We start from the raw sequence: 12,408 nt of genomic DNA on the forward strand, positions 1-12,408 counted from the left end.
CCCGCAGGACTAATCGGGGCTCACAGACAAGTGAGGAGTGCTTAGAATCAGAATCAATGGGGAGCACAGGTGGGGCCCCAGCCTGGGTGGGGAGGGGGCTGTGTCTGCAGGGAAACTACAGGGCCAGAGGGCATCATGGTCCCCAGCCCAGCCTGGTGGGAGCCCATGTCTTCCCATAAGCCAATGAAGTTCATCTCCTCTGCATTCTAGAGCCATGAGGCGAGAGAGCCTGGCCCTCAGTGTGGCGGCGGCCGCCGCCCTAATGTTGCAAGCGTTGGCCTCGGCGAAGCCCGCTGCAAAGACCCCAGGCAGCAAGGCCAACCAGGTGTTTGCAGACCTGAGTGCCGAAGAGCTGAAAGCTGTGCGCGACTTCCTCTGGTCCCAGGAGGAGCTGAGGCTGAAGCCCTCCAGAACACCAACCCTCGCCAAGAACTCCGTGTTCCTCATCGAGATGCTGCTGCCCAAGAAGCAGAAAGTGCTGAAATTTCTGAACAAGGGGCTTAGGCCTCCGGTGCGGGAGGCACGTGCCATCATCTTCTTCGGAGCCCAGGAGCATCCCAACATCACCGAGTTCGCCGTGGGACCCCTGCCACAGCCCTACTACATGCGCAAACTACCCCACAGGCCTGGGCTCCGGGCCTCCTGGGCCTCCAGGCCCCTGACCTCGGTGGAGAGTACCCTCATGAGCCAGACCCTGAAGGAGGCCACCAAGCCCCTGCACCAGTTTTTCATTAACACCACAGGCTTCACCTTCCTCGACTGCCAGACCCGCTGCCTGACTTTCACAGACGTGGCCCCGCGGGGCTTTGCCTCAGGCCAGCGCCGCTCCTGGTTCATCTTACAGCTCTCCGTGGAAGGCTTCTTCTTGCACCCCATTGGGCTGGAGCTCCTCCTGGACCACGGAAGCATGAACCCCCAGGACTGGACGGTGGAACAGGTCTGGTACAACGGGAAGTTCTACAGTAGCCCAGAAGAACTGGCTCAGAAGTACGAGGACGGAGAGGTGGATGTCGTGGTCCTGGAGGACCTGCTTCCCAAGGGCGAGGGGGCAGAGGGCAAGGAGCAACCGCCCCTCTTCTCCTCCTACAAGCCTCGCGGGGAGTTCACCAGCCCCATCACCATGCAGAGCCCCCGCGTGGTCAACCCCGAAGGTCCCCGCTACAGACTGGAGGGCAACTCAGTGCTCTACGGAGGGTGGAGCTTCGCCTTCAGACTGCGGTCCTCCACGGGGCTGCAGGTCCTGAACATGCGCTTCCAGGGGGAGCGCGTTGCCTACGAAGTGAGCATACAGGAGGCCGTGTCGCTGTACGGAGGCCACACACCTGCGGGCATGCAGACCCAGTACTTGGACGTGGGCTGGGGCATGGGCTCCCTCACCCACGAACTGGCCCCCGGCATCGACTGCCCAGCTACCGCCACCTTCCTGGATGCCGTCCACTACTATGATGCCGACGCCCCCATCCACTACCCCCGTGCCCTCTGTCTCTTCGAGATGCCCACAGGGGTGCCCCTTCGGCGTCACTTCGACTCCAACTTCAAAGGTGGCTTCAACTTCTACTCAGGGCTCGAAGGCCAGGTGCTGGTGCTGCGGACGATTTCCACTGTCTACAACTACGACTATATCTGGGACTTCATCTTCTACCCCAACGGGGTGATGGAGGCCAAGATGCACGCCTCCGGCTACATCCACGCCACCTTCTACACCCCTGAGGGGCTGCGCCATGGGACCCGCGTGCACACACACTTGCTCGGCAACATACACACTCACTTGGCTCACTACCGCATCGACCTGGACGTGGCAGGTAAGGCTCGGGCCCCACCTCACATCCCCATCCAGACGCTAACTCCCACCCGTGGCAGATGATGGGGACCCACCCCCCCACCCCCCGAAGCCAAACTGTCAGGGGAATGTGCCCGGCCTGCGTCTGAAACCTGCAGGGCTGCAAGCTGAGTGCCCCTGAAAAATAGTGAAGGTGAACAGCACCCCAGTGTTGCCTTGGATGGAGCGCCGTGGACCCTGTCCTGGCTCGGGGGCCCCGTGGACCCCCCTAGATGAGGGGGTTGGGTGGAAAGGTATGCTCAGGGTAGTGGAGAGGATAATGTCTCAGGATGGAACCCATGTCACTGCTGCCTGGCACTCTGAGACGAGTGCAGTGTCATCGAGAACACCTGCCGTGTCTCCCAGATTAATGGCGTCACCATGGCGCAGGCATCCGGACAGGGTTTGGCCTGGCATGCAATCACATGTCACGACAGGCCCCCAGGACCAAAGAGGTGGCTTCCCTTCCTTGCCCCGCCCTCCCCAGCTATCTCAGCCCCATTCAGCCCCCTAGGCACAGAGGGCAATAGACAGAGTCCCCACTTGGGAAAGATGGGCTGCTCCTCCTTTCAGACTGCAGCGCAGCCCTCAGGCTGGGGACACCGGTCTCAAAAGGAACGGCCCAGACTCACACCAGAACCGCTGCAGCTGCCATGACCCATCGAGGGAAGCTGTCTTCTGGTTCCCCTGTTTGTTTGTTTTTTTGTTTTTAATCTCTCCCTTCCACCCCACAGCTAGCTCTGCATGTACCCCCAAGCCTCCTGCGTCCCTCATGGTTTGCTGCTGGATGGGACCTGGGACGGAGGTCCCAGGGCAGAATGGGGACGTGTCGTCTTGGGGTGCTGGACCCTCATTCCGCATCTCCCTGCACACCTGCAGGCTCCAAGAACAGCTTCCAGACCCTGGGGATGAAGCTGGAGAACATCACCAGCCCCTGGAACCCGGGACACCAGCTGATGGTGCCGGCTCTAGAGCTGAGGAGGTACCGCCAGGAGCGCCAGGCAGCCTTCCGCTTCGGACAGACTCTGCCCAAGTACCTGCTCTTCCACAGCCCCAAGGAGAACCGCTGGGGCCACAAGCGCAGCTACCGCCTGCAGCTCAACTCCATGGCCCACCAGGTGCTGACCCCTGGCTCTAAGGTGGAGCGGGGTGTCACTTGGGCCAGGTGAGGAGGCTCAGGAGCCTGGGGAGGGCTGGAGGGCCCTCCCCGTGTCTTCCTGCGTCTGTGTTTCCGTCTATGAGACTCGGAGTCTGCGCAACGGAGTGTCTGCGTGTGCGTGCGTGTGCGTGCATGTGCGTTTCCAGGGTGTCGCTCTGTTTGGGGAGGGGGTGTGGAGGGCCCTGTCTGTGCACCTGAGCCCCAGTTGATACTGGGGCAGTCTGGCTGACTCCCAGGAGATAATCTCGAAATTGGGGGAGAGACACATCATTGACCCTGGGAGGGGCTGGGAAGCTCCCAGTGCCTGGAAACTGCCTGGCTTCTCTGCCCACAGGTACCCGCTGGCAGTGACCAAGTACCAGGAGTCGGAACTGTACAGCAGCAGCATCTATAACCAGAACGACCCCTGGGACCCGCCTGTGGTCTTTGAGGAGTTTCTTCGCAACAACGAGAACATCGAGGAAGAGGTACCGGCCCCGCCTTCTCCCAGCCCCAGCCCAGAACCACATCTGCACCCCGGGCTGGACCTGCGCGCTCCCTACAAAGGGGGCCTGCGGGGACTGCCCAGCCCTCTCCTCTCCGAGCTTCCTCAGCACGACCCACTCCTTTCTTCCACAGGATTTGGTGGCCTGGGCGACAGTGGGCTTCCTGCACATCCCCCACTCAGAGGACATCCCCAACACGGCCACCCCGGGAAACTCCGTGGGCTTCCTGATCCGTCCCTTCAACTTCTTCTCAGAAGACCCATCCGTGGCATCCAAAGACACTGTGATGGTGTGGCCTGGGGACAACGATTCCAACTATGTCCAGCAATGGATCCCTGAGGCGGGTGGGGACTGCTTCCCACATCCCCGCTTTAGCTACAACGGGACCTACGTGCCTGTGTGAAGGGTGTCCTGCCCCTAACTAACTCCTAACTAGAAGCCTGAGCCCCCTCCCCATCCAGAAATAATAAGCCCCTCAGTGCTCAGGTCCGAGTTCTGCTTCTTGGGAGGGGGGCAGGCGGGGGAGGCACGGTGGGCCGGACGCACACGACCTTGGCCTCCACTCACTGTGGTCTACTCCGCCGAGAGGAGGCTCCATCCGTGAGGTGCGTGACACCTCCTGCAATACTGGGTGTGCCGCTCAGATTGCTTTGGGAAGTTGGCTCCCTCCTGGGAGCCTGTGTCGGAGGGGGGAGCATGGGGGGGGGGGAACTCCCCTACGTCGAGGCAGAGGAGGGCAGCCCTGGGGAGACCCCGCGGGCGGCCGGCCGGAGCACGGTTGCCGGCGCTGTTCTCTTAGGACGCCCTGACCCAAAGGCCAGGGGCGCATCCCGGGGGTCAGCCTGCAGTCGCGGAAAACCACGCACGCGCGGCGACTCGCTGCAGTAGTTCGTAACAGCGAAGTCCGGGAACAAGGCGGGCGCTCACCAGCGGGAGAGCTGAACAGGCTGCAGCACATCCACGCGGCGCAGGGCGAGGGGGTCGCGAAAGCAGCGTGTGGATGAGGACGTTCTCGGCGCCGACTGGGGGGAGGAAAAAAAGGAAAATGGGTAGAGAATAATAGGTACGCCGTGCTGCCTTTCCTATAAGAGAGGAGGGTATACGTTTATTTAGAAGTACGTATCTATGTATGTATCTATATTGATTTATAAAAGCCCTAGAGCCCCGACCAGTGGGGCTCAGTGGGTTGGGCATCGTCCCACAAACCAAAATTTCGCAGGTTCGATTCCCGGTCAGGGCGCATGCCTAGGTTGCTGGTTGGATCCCTGCTCAGGGCGCATATGGGAAGCAACTGATTAGTGTTTGTCTCGCACGTCGATGTTTCTCTCCCTCTCTTTCTACCTCCCTTCCCCTCTCTCTACAAATCAATCCATAATTTTTAAAAAAAAACCTAAAAAGATAAACAAGGCACTGATAAAATTGACTCCCTCTCGTCTTAGTCCCTTCAAGCAGCTATAACAAAATACCACAGAGTAGGAGGCTTATAAGTGAGAGTTTATTGCTCAAAGTTCCCGGAGTCCAAGATCCGGGCGCCAGCAAAGTCACGTGAGGGCCCTCTCCGGGCTGACAGACTGCTGACTCCCGTCTGTGCTCACCTGTTGGAAGAAGGGAGGGATCTGTCTGGAGTCTCCGCCCTCATACTATTACCATACTTAGCGGCACTTAGGAGGCTAAGCTCCTCCCAAAGGCCCCGCCTCCTACCATCATCACACTGTGTAGCAGTGTCTATGCACGGACTTCAGTGGGCACTCTGCAGTGCTTGTTTAAAAGATAGTGTTTGTTTATTTATTTTTAGAGAGGGAAAAAGAGGGAGAGAGGGAGAGAAACATCAGTGTGTGGTTGCCTCTCACGCGCCCCCTACTGGGCCCCTTGCCCACAACCTAGGCATGTGCCCTGGCTGGGAATCGGACCAGGGACCTTTGGGTTCTCAGGCTGAGCCACACCAGCCAGGGCTGCAGTGCTTTTTTAAAATTATTGATTTGAGAGAGAGAGACAGAGACTTGTTCCACTTAATGATGCATTCACTGGTTGATTCTTGTATGTGCTCTGACCAGGCATTGAACCCACAACCTTGGTGTAGCAGGGGCGACGCTCTAACCCACTGAGCTACCCGGCCAGGGCCAGAGCAGTGCTTATGGTCCTGCAATTGGATATGCCAATTGCAGATGTGACCTACTGCTCATACCCTCCCCTCCCCCAACCCTGTCTGGGTTTTGTCCCTCGGTCCTAATCATGACTTTGATCATTTCCTGGGCTACAACAGCACCATCTCCACCCCCACCTCCCACCATGAGATACCAAGAGAACCTGAGTCTCCCCAGCCCCCCGCAAAAGCAGCCCCAAGAACCCCAGAGAGCTCACGTCTCCCTCTCATGAGCTCTGGGTCCCCCTGGTCCTCGCAGGTGGTGACTTTGCAACCTCCTTCCCTTCTGGTCCCTGGCGTCTACTTTCCACCACTTCTCTCATTTCTCCTCCTTGCTCTAAGCATGATGCAAACCCAGGGTTCAAAGGGGCATAGAGACAAGGAAGATGGAGTCCCCGTCCCCAGATGTCCATGGTCACAGTGGGGAGACAGGCCTGAGAGACAGAGCGGTGCAGCCTGAGGGTCCTCTCCTCAGGCGGTCTCCTTGTTGCAGGGACAGGGAGTCTGGACTGAGCTGGAGCCCAGGGTGACCACAGCATTCTCCAGCACACAGCATCCCAGGCCAGGAAGGTGGCCCAGTCGTCAGGCCCCCTCAAGAGTGAGAAAGACCAGCTGGTGTCCCACCCCAGCCCAGACCCTGACCCAAGACAGCAACTCCCCAGAATCCTCACAAGCAGTCTGACCAATCCTTTGTGCCCCCTGAGAAGCCCCCAAGTCCAGCCATGCTGGGATGGTATGGCCTTCCCAGCCAGCTAGGGACTGGAACTTCTTAATGACAGCCTGCCAGCTCTCACAGGGCCTGAAGGCAGCCCAGAAAGGACAAAATCTCCCTGCTGGAGGGATGTCAACCCCAACATCCTGGGGCTCTGAGCTGGGGCATTGAGACTGTGCGGGTGGCCTTTGCCTGACCCTCCAAGTAGCCCAGTGGACTGAGCCTCCATTGCCATTCCCCTCCCTTATGCCTCCCCTGTGGGCCCTGGCTGGTGTGGCTCAGTGGATTGAGTGCTGGCCTGAGAACCCAAAGGTCTCTGGTTCAATTCCCCACCAGGGCATAGGCCTGGGTTGTGGTCCAGGTCCCCAATGGGGGAGTGCATGAGAGGCAACCACACATTGATGTTTCTCTCTCTCCCTCTCCCTTCTCCCTCTAAAAAATAAATAAATAAAATAAAAAAGAATCTGAAGATGGTGACAATGTAGCCTTCCAAATTAAGGCCACGTGCGAAAAGGGCCAGTCCCGCTGCACGCACAACAGGCCACAGCCGTTCCCCAGGTGCAGGAAATATTCAATCAACAGGCTCATCTCCATAATACATCATTTTAATTCAATTCAAGCTTACACAAATTGCAGCAATCACACACTCAACTCTAAGTTATAACGGGAGTAAACATCATTCTTGCTAAGAAGACATGATCAGTCAAACGTTTTTCTCAACTGGAAATACGTCAAGGACTAATCCTAAACTCTTGGCCAGCTGTAGGCAGTTTCTCAGAACACGAGTGTTCAATGTCTTTCTAATCTCTCCAACTCTCTCTGCTCTCCAAGTCAGGGCGTGACATCTGCCATTTGTCACCACAGGTGAGAGAAGGGACTGTTCCACTGCATTGTATGGTCCTCTGACCTGGAGCCAGTTCTGGATCCACATCCCATAATCTGCAGTTTCTAGTTTCCGTTTTAGATAAATGGATAAAACTAAACCCACAGTTCCCACTGGACCAGCAATCACACTCAGGGGCATCTGGCCCAGGGAAACGGACTCCTACATTCACATCACAAGAGCCTGCACTCTGCAGGTCACAGCAGATTACCCATCAGAACTGACCAGACACGACCCACACGTCCCTCGGTGGAGGAGCCGTGGAGCAAACTCTGGCACCACAGAACACTGGTCGGCAGTAAAAAGGAATGAGCTCCCCTGGCTGGTGTAGCTCAGTGGATTGAGCACGGGCCTGCGAACCAGAGGACAGCGGTTCGATTCCCAGTCAGGGCACATGCCTGGGTTGCAGGCCAGTTCCCAGCAGGGGACTCAGGAGAGGCAACCATACATTGATGTTTCTCTCCTTCTCTCCTTCCCTTCCTCTCTAAAGATAAATAAATAAAATGTTTTTTAAAAAAGGAATGAGCTAATACAGAAGAGGAGCTGGATGGGCCTCGCTAAGCATTGTGCTTAGTGAAGGAAAGAAAAAAAAAGTCGACCACAAAGTGTTGCAACCAGTATGACATTATTCAGATGGCACCTCGGCAGGAGAAAACCACTGAGGTGGGTGGGGGTGAGGGGAGGGCCAAGAGTGAAGTGGTAGAGGTTCGGGGAGAGGGCTTTCCTGCAGAAGGGGCGGTTCTGTGTCTTGATTGCCGGGGTGATTCCCAAGTCTACACTGGAGATACACGTGGTTGAAACTGAGTCCCTTCTGTAGTCTAGTTCACAGTCGTATACCAGGGTCACAGTGCTGTTCGGGACATTGTACTACAACCCATAAGATGTCACCCTGGGGGCGATTGGGACGCAGCGAACTCAGACTGGTGTGCTCTTTCTGCGACTCCTCATGAGTTTACAATTACTTCAAAGTAAAAGGGTGTTTTTGAATCTGGACAAAATAAGGGCACCAACCCTCAAGCAAAAGAGAGCAAAACTCGTGTTTCTTTTTTCCAGGTTTCTTTTTCCTTCATCGGTCAGTTGTTTGAAAAGGGCATGGAACACACAGGCACAGGCCAGCCGTGTGGTTGCCAGAAATGGGACATCCAGTCAGAGGACTGACAAGTCCTGGGAGGTGGTGACACGCAGCACAGTCTCGCCTGGTGCAGAGGTGCTGGGAGAGTGGATCCTAAAGGTGGGCATCAGGCGGAAAAAGCTGTAGCTTTGTGAGGCGGTGGATGTTAACTAGACTGTGGAGATCGTGTTGCAATCTTTACGTGTGTTAAATCATCACACAGACACCTAGATAGAGCTAAGGCAGGGCCAATATGTCAAATGAAGCGCAAGGGAAAGGGGGAGATTAAAATTTAAAAAGAAAGACAGGCCTATGGCATGCACAACCATTGTGAGGAAGACATCTCAGAAACGCCCCACTGCCCCCATTCAAGAGCTGGATCACGCAAACAAAACACCGCATCTGGGTAACCCAGCAACGACTACTTCACTAAAAGTAACCAGGCCCCTGAAGAAGGAAAGAGAAAAGAAGCAGGATCTTAACATCTCAATAACTGGCTGTTGCAAGAACACATGAATTCAAAAGTGTATGTATGTCAAAAGAGAAGGGGTCTCAGGCTGTTCCTAAGCTTGTTTTCCTCCTCACCTCCATGCCCTCTCTCTACTAGGGCTTTCCAAGCACTGAAGACCTATCGTTTCTGGGCTCCCCTCCTTTGCTTTTTTGCGGGGTGGCAGATGGGAAGCACTGAGTTTTCCCGGCGCCGCCACCAGCTGGGCGCTAGGTGGCGCCCATGAGCTGTTGCAAGCCCTGACTGAACTGGGGCTTGGAGGCTGCTCTGCTGCTTGCAAGTTCAAGGTCCGGACAGGTGCACCAGGGGAGGACGAGGAGGGCTGGAAAGCTAAAGACAGAGTGACAAAATGCCTGCCTTCCTGCAGGGAGTGTCTTCCCCAAAGCCCGGGGCACCGGCACATTTTATCTGCACGCTTCCCTCCATTACTTCCTGCCCTGTTGGTCTCCCCACCGAAGACTGGGACTTCACCCTCTCTTCCCAAACCTCCAGCGTGGCCTCATTGCCCCGTGACTCACTGCTGAATCCGAAGGGCAAACAACAGGTCTGCAGGAAAGAGCACCCCCCAAAACACAAGCACTTCTCTGATTAGCAAGGAAANGCTCTGCTGCTTGCAAGTTCAAGGTCCAGACAGGTGCACCAGGGGAGGACGGGGAGGGCTGGAAAGCTAAAGACAGAGTGACCAAATGCCTGCCTTCCTGCAGGGAGTGTCTTCCCCAAAGCCCGGGGCACCGGCACATTTTATCTGCATGCTTCCCTCCATTACTTCCTGCCCTGTTGGTCTCCCCACCGAAGACTGGGACTTCACCCTCTCTTCCCAAACCTCCAGCGTGGCCTCATTGCCCCGTGACTCACTGCTGAATCCGAAGGGCAAACAACAGGTCTGCAGGAAAGAGCACCCCCCAAAACACAAGCACTTCTCTGATTAGCAAGGAAAGCACCATTTGTTGACTTAGTGCATTATTCTAATTCTGTAGATTAGTTTCCTCTTGTCTTTACTTGGAGTAACGGAACCACCTCCAGCCAGCGTGAGCGTAAGGGGGGAGCGGACTGTCAGCACATGGCGCTGCCCTGACTGTGTCGTACAGAAGAGGACTCTTCTGCAGCCTTCCAGACACCTGGCCAACCACACTTGGCCGCCAAACTCTACAGGTTAACAAGGGACAATGAAAGATGGAGAACGACAGGGAGAGGAGAAGCCTCTTCGCCCTGGATCCCCACCTCTCTTCAGACTTTCTACTCTGTTCTCTGAGAGGAGATGACGCAGGAACTGAGATGCAGCCCACTCTTCCTTCTCCATCACGCTTCTGCTGGGAGCGGGCCTCACCTTCTACCTCCCCCTCCGGTCCTTCATCCTCCATCCAAACTGGGGAGGGAGGGGGAGCAGCCCAGCACCCTGGTCGTCAGTGACTTCTCTCCCTTCAGAGCATCAGCCAGTGGGGAGGTCAGAGACTGGGCTTCAAGGGGGATGCATGGAGCTGCCCTGCATAATCTGCTGTCACCCCCTCAAGGGAAGATGCGTGGGGTACCCTACCTGGTTCAGAGCCCATGCCCTGCTGACCACCCATCTCACTTGGATAACCTCACTGGCCTTTGCCATTGACCCTGGTTGTCTCTATCCTGCCTCAAGACTCTGTGGGAATGTGTGGCCATGGTCAGGGGCAGGATTATTCTGGGTCCTCTGGTGTCTAAGGGTTACTGATTAAGTGAACAAACTCTCAGTTCTACTGAACGTTTCAGAAACCAGTCTGAAGACCTTTTGCTTGTAGGACAGTAAGAAGATGAACCCAAAACCTTTCATCGTCACACCATGAAGACATACATTCTTGGATTTGACAAGGCCCCTTTATAACAACTGATACCATATTTAAAACAGTGACCATTTTTATCTTGGCATTTTTTTAAATTTTTGAAATCGCCTAAACATTGCTCCAAAGCTTTGAAGCCACCCAAAGACAAAGGCTTGTGAATGGCCATAAAAGGAATGGGAAATAGCAACTCTTTTAGCACTAGGGGGAAAAAAAATCTAATCTTCCTAAGCAAAAAGGCTTAGCGGTTCAGTAGACAATACGTTCTTGTGAAGAGAAGCCAGGAAATGTGTTTGCTTTGTAATTCTGTACTTTTAACCTTCAGCCTTGCTGGGGAAGTTGGTCGCTGTGCTTTCAAAGTTCTTTGTTTCTAATCATGTTTTCCTTGAGTTAAAAGTTGAGTGTCTTTGACATTAGCTAGTGGGTCTATTAATAGCATCCTATGACCTAGCATCATTTCTAACGTCTGACATATTGTATTATTAACCCCTAGGTTAACAAAACAAAAAGAAAGAAAGAACAGATACTGATGCGCACACACTTACAACTCAATAAAAAGATACGTTTGAGTACATATCTCTCCTAAGAAGATATAAAGTGGACAATAAGGTGTGGCTCAGTTGGTTGGAGTATCGTCCTGTAACCAAAAGGTTGCAGGTTCGATTCTCAGTCAGGGCACATGCCTGGGTTGTGAGTTCGATCCCCGGTCTGGGTGCGGGCACATGCGCGACCCCCTAGTCTGGGCGGTGATGCCCCATCTGCGTGTGTGCTGGCGGCAACCAATCTCCTGCTTCTCTCTCGCCTCGATATTTCTCTCTCTCCCTTCCTCTGTCTCTAAAAGCAATGGAGGAAAATATGTCCTCGGGTGAAGATAAAATAGCCGATAAGCATATTAAAAAATGCTATGGTTCGTTAGAGAAATGCAAACCCAACCCACTTTCACTGGGAAGGCTGGAATCAAAGGCAGGCAATCACTATGGCGAGTGCACATGCGCAGAAACTGGAAGCACCTCCGCAGCTGGCGGGACCATAGATGGCGCTGCCTCCTTCCTACCCTCCTTGGGGCAGTGACCCCCCCAAGGGCTGGAGAGTGCTGGGGAGCAAGGGGGAATGACAACTAATGGCAATAAGCTTTCTTTATCCGGATATCGAAGATGTTTTGTGCCCCGGCTGGTGTAGCTCAGTGGATTGAGCGCGGGCCTGTGAATCAAAGGATCGAGGTTCGATTCCCAGTCAGGGCACATGCCTGGGCTGCAGGCCAGTTCCCAGCAGGGGACGCACGAGATGCAACCACACGTTGATATTTCTCCCCTTTCTCCTTCCCTTCCCCTCTAAAGATAAATAAATAACATCTTTTTTTTTTTTAAGAAAATGTTTCAACATTCAGGATGGCAGTGTATGCACAGTTCTGTGAATACATTTAAAATCCTTGAATTGCACACTGTGAATGTGTGAGTTGTATTGTGGGTGAATTGTATTTCAATAAAGCTGTTACTGTGGGGGTTTTTTTTAAGAGGGAAGGGAAGGGGTCCCTTTTGGCTCTGGGAGCAAGCATTGGAACCCTCTTCATTGCCTCTAGCGCCTCTCACAGGATGTGGCCTCGGGAATAACTTGTGCCCCAAGCCACCGGGAGCTCTGCCCCATGCCAGGATTCCTGGCCGCCGTCCATAAACAATCTGTGTGGCCACAGGGAGGGAGTGTCAGGATGGGAGTTAAACCCAAAGGGTCTGGCCGCCAGCCACCCGGCCCAGTGTCCAGTGTCAGCGGCCCGGCAGGTCAG

At 55.0% G+C, this 12,408-nt stretch overlaps 1 protein-coding gene across 1 annotated transcript; it reads left to right on the forward strand.

The window, feature by feature from the left end:
- Positions 1 to 214: 214 nt before the first annotated feature.
- Positions 215 to 3,936, forward strand: AOC1 (amine oxidase copper containing 1). The gene is made up of 4 exons (XM_037029534.1): positions 215 to 1,802; positions 2,699 to 2,984; positions 3,313 to 3,445; positions 3,597 to 3,936. The coding sequence occupies exons 1-4, from the start codon at positions 215 to 217 to the stop codon at positions 3,864 to 3,866; spliced, it is 2,277 nt and encodes a 758-aa protein (XP_036885429.1). The 3' UTR covers positions 3,867 to 3,936.
- The last annotated feature ends 8,472 nt before the right edge of the window (positions 3,937 to 12,408 follow it).

The sequence above is a fragment of the Sturnira hondurensis genome, unplaced genomic scaffold (assembly GCF_014824575.4).
Source record: "Sturnira hondurensis isolate 20B ecotype Veracruz unplaced genomic scaffold, ASM1482457v3 Scaffold0020309, whole genome shotgun sequence".
Lineage (NCBI taxonomy): Eukaryota > Metazoa > Chordata > Mammalia > Chiroptera > Phyllostomidae > Sturnira > Sturnira hondurensis.

What these genes read in the sequence shown, in the direction of transcription:
- AOC1 (XM_037029534.1), top strand. Translation starts at nt 215, where the DNA reads ATGAGGCGAGAGAGCCTGGCCCTCAGTGTGGCGGCGGCCGCCGCCCTA. An exon ending in CGGGGTGTCACTTGGGCCAG is followed by an intron (nt 2,985 to 3,312) that starts GTGAGGAGGCTC and finishes CTCTGCCCACAG; the next exon opens with GTACCCGCTGGCAGTGACCA. An exon ending in ACGAGAACATCGAGGAAGAG is followed by an intron (nt 3,446 to 3,596) that starts GTACCGGCCCCG and finishes TTTCTTCCACAG; the next exon opens with GATTTGGTGGCCTGGGCGAC.